This window comes from Barbus barbus (assembly GCF_936440315.1).
Source record: "Barbus barbus genome assembly, chromosome: 30".
NCBI lineage: Eukaryota > Metazoa > Chordata > Actinopteri > Cypriniformes > Cyprinidae > Barbus > Barbus barbus.
The window spans coordinates 12,185,676-12,195,367 of NC_136758.1; the positions used below are offsets into that span (position 1 = coordinate 12,185,676).

General features: G+C 37.9%; 1 protein-coding gene across 2 annotated transcripts; it reads right to left on the reverse strand.

Moving 5' to 3' along the window:
* Positions 1 to 4,780: 4,780 nt before the first annotated feature.
* On the reverse strand, positions 4,781 to 9,148 carry LOC306850133 (eukaryotic translation initiation factor 2 subunit 1-like). Of its 2 annotated transcripts, none has more exons than XM_079385588.1 (7): positions 8,980 to 9,148; positions 8,481 to 8,747; positions 8,319 to 8,398; positions 7,480 to 7,631; positions 7,174 to 7,378; positions 5,439 to 5,582; positions 4,781 to 5,312 (listed from the first exon to the last, which is right to left on the reverse strand). In XM_079385588.1, exons 2-7 carry the CDS (start codon positions 8,719 to 8,721, stop codon positions 5,187 to 5,189), a joined length of 948 nt encoding a protein of 315 aa, XP_079241714.1. In that variant the 5' UTR covers positions 8,722 to 8,747; positions 8,980 to 9,148; the 3' UTR covers positions 4,781 to 5,186. The 2 variants fall into 2 exon arrangements, with proteins under 2 accessions (XP_079241714.1, XP_079241713.1); XM_079385587.1 differs by having other exon boundaries at positions 8,481 to 8,767.
* Between the last annotated feature and the right edge of the window lie 544 nt (positions 9,149 to 9,692).

Below are 9,692 nucleotides of genomic sequence, written 5' to 3' on the forward strand. Positions count from 1 at the left end.
TACTGCGCCCAAACAAAATCTTACTGAAAGCTCACTTTTTGAAATAACCTCAAATTTGGAACACAACTTGTTTAATTTTATGGTTTTGATTTTCGACAATTTTCAAGTAAATCATGTTTGGGATAATATATTTTATGTAAAATTGGAAAATAGTATTTTTGTGAATTTTTCGTATTAAGCTTAAACATCATAACTGTTTTGAGTTTCACTTTTTAAAAAACGTTTTAGACTTCAGAAATTATCTGCCAAGTCTTCTTTACTTCACCACTATTTTGCTAAACAAAGAGAATGAATTTCCCACAACAAAGGGCAACTGCAGAAATGAACACAATCAAACAAATGTTTTTTTTTTTTTTTTATATATTTACTTTAGAAAAATAGTAAAGTTCTTATTTGAACAATGGTCACCCAGTTTTATACATCTAGTCATGATATATCAGTCATGATTTCACAAAATTATACATTAGATTAAATAAAATATTTGACAATCATATACATTAAACAGATTAGGCCCCTAAAACAAACTTTCAACACGTAATGGTAATATTTATTATGATTTAAAATGTAATTTAGTTTTTATTTATAATGTCAAATATTAAGATTTAAAGTATAAAATCACTACTATAAAACATTAATTTATATTTTTTGCTCGTTTTATTTTTCACACAGAATGATAGTCAAACACAAGGATGGAAAACTTGTTTCATATCAACAGCTTAGTTCATTTTGTAGCCAAACCGCTTCTGAAACTGCTTGAGGTTCTCTGACATATCAAGAACATCTATTTTCTCAATGAGTGTATTAATTTGTGCAGTGTAGATCTGGATAATTTCATTATTTATTTGCTTAAAAGTTACATGTGTGTATATTGTTATTGTTTTGAGAGGCTCTATCAGTATAAATATGCTAAGGAAATATCATGGTTACTGATACTTTGGTTCCCTCACTTGGTCGACTTGTGAAATGCAAACATCCCATGAACAGGAAACATTACTGTGTCATATTTATGCTTTATATTTTCCAAAGCCATCTCAAAATAAGACAATTCCTTAAAAAAAAAAAAAAGGCAGAATCCACATTAAACATACGAGATTACCCAAAACAATGTTTTATCCTGAGAAGTGCATAATCTTATAAAATGGAGGAACACTGCTGGCTAATTAATATTAAAGGTGATAATGAAGGGATTATTTTTCCAAGACGATAAGCAAATGGCTCTTAATTACAGGTGCTCTCTCTCTCCTCACTTTACGCAGCAGTGACAGAAATAACCCCTCATTAGCAGTTAATCATGTTAACCTGACTGAGTGTGCAGTGATGGGGAGCTAACTCGATTTTGCAACAAGAGATTGATTTCTTACAATTAAATGAGCAGGTGCGACACATGTAGAGTTTCAAAATTAGGAGTTCGGAACAATCTCTCAAGTTTATTTCAAACAGACTTCACTAAATTGCCACGTTTTCATTCTTTTCACATTTTCTAAAAATAAAAATGTGAACCAATCAGATGTGAACTTTTTTTGGTGACTGTCTGACACTAATTAAAGCACATGAGAAACTAAAGCAGGAAGTTTAAAGTAAAGTTTCACTTTTAGATGTTCATCAGAGCTTAGCACAAAGCAGATACAAAAATATAAGATAATCAAAGGAGAAAGGTTCTCATAAAACTCATAGAAATATACACCAACATTCAAAGTTTGGGGTTTATTTCAAAAAAAGAAAGTGTCCTCACCAAGACTGCATTTGTTTGATGGAAAAAATACAGTAAAAACAGTAATTCTGTGAAATATTATTACAATTTAAAGGAAATGTTTGTCATTTTAAATATATTTTAGGATGTAATTAATTTTTGTGATGAAAAGCTGAATTTTAGCATCGTTACTCCAGTTTTCAGTGTCACATGATCCTTCAGAAATCATTCATTAGCATTTCATATTATTATCAACGTTGAAAACAGTTGTGCTGCTTAATATTTTTGTGGAAACCAAGAAACTTCCGGCTGCTCTCAGGGTCCAGTGTCTCATTTAGCCAGACAAACCTGTGCCCACCTGCACTAATACAATGTATTTGTGGACATAGGACTCCTGAGTCCTTATTTACTGCAAATGCATTAAACCAGTTTATATATGCATAAACATAATGCCTTACAAATGCTAAGCAAAAATGACTCAAACATTCAGACTGACCTGAGTTGTAAGATACATGTGGAATCTTCCACACGTGCAGCTGCTTGATGGTGGTACACTATCTGACAACATCCTCACAAAAATGCGGTTCAGTTCCCTCCCAAGTTCAGGGGCATCCACCTCACAGTAGTGATGCTCATGTCTCGTGTGGGAGATCGCTGTCCTGCTGGCGAAGGACGCGATGGAGCCGGTCCCTCCAGCCGATATGAAGACAAGGTTTACAACCCTTACTTCATCGTGCCCAAGAAAGCGGTGGGTTACGACCAATCTTGGATCTGCGCATCTTAAACCGGGCCCTTCACAGGCGTCCCTTCAAGATGCTCACACAGAAACGCATCTTCGGGTGCATCCGTCCCCGAGATTGGTTTGCAGCGATCGACCTGAAGGACGCATACTTCCATGTGTCGATCCTTCCGCACCACAGGCCATTCCGGCGGTTTGCGTTCGAAGGATGGGCATATTAGTACATGGTCCTGCCCTTCGGGCTGTCCCTGTCGCCCCGTGTCTTCACGAAAGTGGCGGAAACAGCCCTTGTTCCCATGAGAGAACAGGGCGTTCGCATTCTCAACTACCTCGATGACTGGCTCATACTGGCTCAGTCTCAGGACCAGTTGTGCGAACACAGGGACTCAGTGCTCTCACACCTCAGCCAGTTGGGCGTTCGGGTCAACTGGGAAAAGAGCAAACTCTCCCCGACGCAGAGGATCTCTTTTCTCGGTATGGAGTTGGATTCGGTCAGTCAGACAACACGCCTCACGCAGGAACGTGCTCAGTCGGTGTTGAACTGCTTGAATACATTCAAGAGCAGGACAGCGGTCCCACTGAAACAATTTCAGAGGCTCCTGGAGCATATGTCACGCCGCTGGGGCTGCTTCATATGCGACCGCTTCAGCACTGGCTCCATGGCCGAGTCATGAGGTGGGCGTGGCAGAGCGGCACTCACCGGGTCCAAGTCACACCGGCCTGCCGCCAAACCCTCACCCCGTGGTCAGACCTCTCATTTCTGCGGGCTGGAGTGCCCCTGGAACAGGTCTCCAGGCATGCTGCTGTTTACACAGGTGCCTCCACCACCGGCTGGGGTGCCACGTTCGACGGGCTTGCAGTGTCAGGGGTTTGGACGGGCCCCCAACTGCGCTGGCACATCAATTGCCTAGAGTTACTAGCAGAACGCCTGGCCTTGATCCATCTCAGGAGGCGCTTACGGGGCAAGCATGTACTGGTCCGTACGGACAACACTGCGACCGTTGTGTACATCAACCGACAAGGTGGTCTACGCTCCCGTCGCATGTCGCACGCCACCTCCTCCTCTGGAGTCGGAAGCATCTGAGGTCGCTTCGTGCTATTCATATTCCGGGTTTAATAATGCTGACGACCTGAATAAAACAGTGTAATTTTACAAATGAGCGTTAAACAACCAACCTGTGAGACGATACTGAATTACACATTGCATGTAGAACGCCACTTCTTTTTTTTCTTTTCTTTTTTTTTGTTGTGATATTTGACACATTTACATTTGATACATTGCTACATTTAAACATCTGTTTCCACTTTTTGTTGTTGTTGAAACATGCCACTTTGCTCTGCAGTGGAACATTAACCAGTGAATTAGCACACATCAAGAAGAGGAAAAATGTGTGATCTGGTTGTAACAATGTTATAGAAGAAATTATTACTAGGATTATGGGCCACAGATTAATCACCATTTTTACTATTTAAAAAATATATCTCTGGATTAAAAAAAAAGAATCTGAAATTATCTGTAATTGTGAGATCCCAGTAACAATAAACAAGTGTTTAGATGAAAACTATAGTTACCATGGCAAACTGTTTTGAGTTTAGTAACTGCTTTATTTTAGTTATGGCAGTAACCATGGATAATAGCATGGATAAATATAAACTTTTAGTTTATATTTATAATTGGCATAACTGCACAAAAACAGATTTCCTAATATATTATTTAATATGAAGTTTAGGGTCAGTCTCTTATGCTAGGCTGCATTTATTAGATAAAAAAATACACCAATATTGTTACCAATATGTTATACCAATATTTTTAGAACTATATGGTTCTATCTGCATTCAGAGCGGTTTTGAGATATTGAGATTCAGTTTTTCGCATTCCACATACTTTGTAGGTAGGACCTTTTTGTTTTTTTCTTTTTTTAAAATAAAAAGTCCCAAAACCTACACATTAAAAAAAATCTAAATAAAATCAAAATTTGTTTACAGAATATGTGAATAACTCAATTTTGTCAGAAATGTCAGATAGAACCTTATAATTCCAAAGTGACGATATTTTCAAATCTAATTTATGCTTGCAATGGCAAAGCTGCATTTTTCAGGACTCTTTGAATATAGTATAATATATAAAGAATATAAAAGTAATTTATTTGAAACAGAAATCTTTTGTAATAGTATAAGTGTCATTGCTGTCACTTCTGATAAATTTAATACATCACTGATCCCAAAATTTTGACCGGTAGTGTATCTGCTAAAATACTATTAATTTAGTGAAGGCAGTTATATTCCATAACATATCGAACATCTTACACAAAACAGGCAGCAATAAATACAAAAATACATGACAAATGTTTTGGGAATTTTGTTTTGTTTTTATTAGTTCTGCATCCACAACAGAGGACTTTGATAAAGAGAAGTAAACTCTGATAAAAAAAAAAGTCTTTTCACCACAAATTGCATCTTTCTTGAATGAGGCTGGAGACAGAAGGTCACTTAAAACAACCACACTGTTGAAATGGTATCTGTATTATTCGTACCCCCCCAAACTCTGTTCATGGAAGGCATTCCTCCTACAACTTATCTGATAAGCAAACGTCCACGAATGTACGCTCCACTTTCACTGCCTGCCACAATTCACCCATAATCTGCTTGGTACTATGGAAGCAGTGCTTTTCAGTCTGTGTGGTATGATAAACAATTGACTAACTCTCAAGTCTCCTGAACGATTATGGCAGTGCTGGTTTATTGTGTTTCTTTAAGCTAGTCATCAGTCTTGGCCTCCATCTCCTCTGCATCATCGTCTCCATCCACCTCTGCATTCTCTCTCTCCAGCCGCTCTAACTGTCGAGCCAGTTCTGTCTCATCTGTGTCCGTTACCACTTTTGGCTGCAGGGATATCAAATAAGGTCAATGCCATTCAATACGAGAAGATTTATAGTAACATACTGAACTGAAATTTCAGTTAGCAATGTCTCCATGCCAGAAAAATGGGAAATCATGATCATTTCTCACCTCCATCTGAATGTTGAAGACGCCTCTCTTCTCTTCGATCTTCTCTTTAATGACAGCCATGGCCTGATTGAGCACAGAAAGGCCCTCTGTGCGCTCTAGCGTGGTTGTGGTCATAACATAGCGCGGGGGGGAAATCAAGTTGATCTGCAACAAAAGCAATGAAATAGTGAACAAATCTAGCCACGGACCTTCGGCTAAACGTCTGATGCATATGGAACACAAAAGTGGAAACGTTTCAGGAGTTTCAAAGTCTTCATCGGATTGGTTGAATTACACAGGATCTCCGGGAGACGTGTGTGTCGCGTTCTTTAACGTTCAGCCTGGAAACAAAGATGTCGTGACGCCAAACCCCCTCACAAAAGAAAGCAGTCATGTTTACACCTGTGACGACAAGCGCTTGTCAGGATCAACTAAACGCTGGATTTTCAAGAGTGTGCGCAATATTCCAAGTTTGTGGCACTGAATCTTTAAAATACGTCTGAGAGATTTAAACACCGGTCTTTTATTGTGGCGACGAAACGTGATTCTGAACGAAACAAACTGTGATTGGTTGTTTGACATGTCTGTCAAATGGCCTCATGGGTGGGCCTTGGCCAATGAAAGCTGCCATGGATTCCAGACCTTCAGTCTGAAGAGACTACTAGATGGTTTCATTTGTTTTAAGAAAAAGTTTTTGGGAACCATTTTAATATTTAATAAAAAGTAAAGTAAAGTCATGACGTATTGTCAAGTATGGTGACCCATACTCTAAATTGGTGCTCTGCGTTTAACCCATCCAAGTGCACACACACACCGTGAACACACACACACCGTGAACACACACCCGGAGCAGTGGGCAGCCATTTATGCTGCGGCGCCCGGGGAGCAGTTGGGGGTTCGGTGTCTTGCTCAAGGGCACCTCAGTCGTGGTATTGAGGGTGGAGAGAGCGCTGGACATTCACTCCCCCCACCTACAATCCCTGCCGGCCCGAGACTCGAACCCACAACCTTTCGATTACGAGTCCAAATCTCTAACCATTAGGCCACGACTTCCCCATAAAGTTCATATTTAATCATTCTAAAAATGTGTGGTGTAACAAGTAAAAAGTAGCTACATACATCCTTACATCTTGAAGACATGCAAGCACACACATCTTAATGTTTTTACCTATACTTTCAAGGTTCAGTTCTTAAATGGTTCACAAATTTGTATTTCTTTATTTAAAAAGAATATAAATTGTAATAAAACAGATTCTCTGATCTTTCGTTTAGTATGAATCTAAATTATTTTAAAAGTTTAATTAAATTTCAAACATTTTAATTGCTTTTAATAATTTGACTTCAAATTAGTTTAAAAATTGTACAATTCATTTATAAATATCTCATTACATTTTTGGGGAGTTGCACAACATGTCATTTTACAACTTGAACTAACTTTGTATTTCAACAGCTGTCAAATTATTAGATTTTTTTAACCTTGAACACGTGACTGACAAACATTTTCAGTTACTAAAAATATTAAAAAATAAATAACTGCCTCACTTTTTTAAATACATTTTATGCCACTTAATGTTTTCTTTTCAAGAATTGAATTTTTTTAATAAGGCTTTTTAATTCACGATTTAATTCAGGATTTAAAAAAAACAAAAAAAAACACACGTTCATTATAAAGTGTATTCAAGTTGTTGTGTGTATGAATTGCATTTTTAATGCCGAGTCAATTTATATAACCAGAGCAAAAAAATTGGGTTCTTACCTTGATTGGCATACACTCTGTTGAACACTTCAGTCCAGCCCTCAAAGATTCTTTCACTGCATCGATGCCCTCATAGCCATAGCAGGCCACCTCAATGTCCGCTCTTATTTTAACAGCCTGTGGAGTGAGTCGTCTGTTGATGTTATCAATCAGAACAGCCCTTTCCTCCTCCGTCAAATCCAGATCATCTAAAATGGACGGGTCTCTGCCCAGAAAGCAATTTATGCAATTGTGATATAAAAACATTATAGTCATTTGAGTCAAGTCATTTCATAGTCAATACTTCACTGATGAATGCATACTTACGACACAACCTGCTTAAAGATGTCATAGGCACCGTATCCAGGCCGCTTGTACTTCTCATCGAACACCCAGGCAGTTCTCTGGTACAGACTCTCGAGCTGCTCATCTTTGGTGTACTCTAGGACTTCAGCTACATGCCTCAAAATGCTGTAAACCTATAACAACATACATATACAACTATCAACTATTGACAATCTATGAGACCATGACCGTATACAGGGTTTTAGAAATAGAGAGGCTGAACTGAGCTTGCGAAGTGGGATTGACTGGAGGGCAAAGATAGGATAGCAATAGTTTTAAAACACTGACTTCATTTTCATCTGTCATTGAAAAAAAGGCAAAAACATAGTCATGAAAAATGGCATTTGGGTTTAAAATGAAAAAAATGAGTAACACCTCAATAAGGGCCTATTAGTTAACATTAGCAAATACATAAACTACCAATGAGCAATACATATGTTACAGTATATAAGCCTATTAATCATTATTTACATTAGTTAAGAAAAATACAACTGTTCATTGTTAGTTCATATTAGCTCAGATCCCCTTAAATAATATTAACAGACATGTTACCATGTTCTAATGTAGGTCTGATGATAATTGAAAGATAATAAGGAAGGTGTAACCAAGTTCATTAAATTCATTCACAATATGCACACATTAACTTATGCCTAATATGTTGAAAATAGCATGACCATTTCTGTTATAACACAGCTGTCAAATGTTTCGCTGCTTACTCTTACATACTAATTTTTGACAACTGAAGTCAAGCTGAAATGCATGGATTTTGCTGTGTGATCATCAGGTGGTCAAAGTGTGTTAAACAGACGAGGCACACTCACAGTTTTAGATTTGGTGAACTTGTCTTCGCATTTAACGGCCTCTTCAGGAGATACTCTTCTTTTGGATAAATCAATGTAGCCTGTGGAAATATGGATATCACGGGTTAAAAGGAGGAACGGATCGAAAAAAGCAAGAAACATCAGTTTCAAACACAGCCCTGCCTTTTTCTTTATCCACACGAATCACCACCACACACTCGTTGCGGCCGATCCGGATGAGTTTGTTGATGGATCGGATTCGTCGTCTGGAGAGCTCGCTGAGGAGGATCATCCCCTCGATGTTGTTGTACTCCAGCAGACTCACATAGGCGCCCATCTCTGCTATCGACCTGACATTGACCATCACCACATCTTCCACCTCTGGGAACCTGTGCTGGTAGAATCTACAGCCGAGTCCTGGCATCTTGATCCTGGCAGAGGAAACTAATGCTGTCGGTGTAGAAAGCGCACTAGGGTTTGAGACACAGCCAAAGCATGAGAAAAGCTTGTTGTCAGGTAACGTTAAACTGTTATTTTTTTATAGAAAACTTATGCAAAGTGTTAAGAATGGGGACAAAAAAAATGTCAATCAAACATACAGTAAACTATAATTGATAAACATACAGTTCAACAATGCAACACCACTTTCTGCCACTAACTTACTCTCTTTCACTTAACTTACCGATATGTAGGAGAAATGTGTACTGGAGTTTACTTAATGTCCTTTATTTGATGATGAGAATCCAAGTGTATATATACAAAATAAGAAGTAAGGAAAACTGAACATGCTGTCTATTTCATCCGCATGCTGAAAGTCTGGCGGAAGAGGAAGTCATAGTTTTGTTCGAGGCGTGTTGAGATGCTCTTTACCGCCATCTGGTGATTCGGAGGCGCACTAGCGAATGGAAGCGACATGCTCGTGCATCTTTTTACTCTCTAAAAAACACCAAGGCTGCATTAATATATATATATAGATATACAATTTTATATTTTGATATTTAGTTTATTCCTGTGGTGGCAAAGCTGATTTTTCAGCAGCCTTTACTCCAGTCTTCAGCGTCAAATTATCCTTCAGAAATTATTCTAAAATGCTGATTTGGTGCTAAAGAAATATTTCTTATATTGAAAACAATTGTGCTGCTTAACTGTTTTGCAGAATAAAGTTCAAAAGAACTGCATTTGTTTGAATTTATCACAATGTAAGTTTTTACTGCACTTTTAACACATTTAATGCATCCTTGCTGAATAAATGTATTAATTTTAATTTAAAAAATCTTGCCAAGATATTTACTAAGATTGTTTTGTTTATTGTCATGTCAGTAATTAAGCACAGTTTCCTGAGCAGCCTCATAACTGTAATGATTTAGTTTTGTTTGTAATTCTCACATTATATAC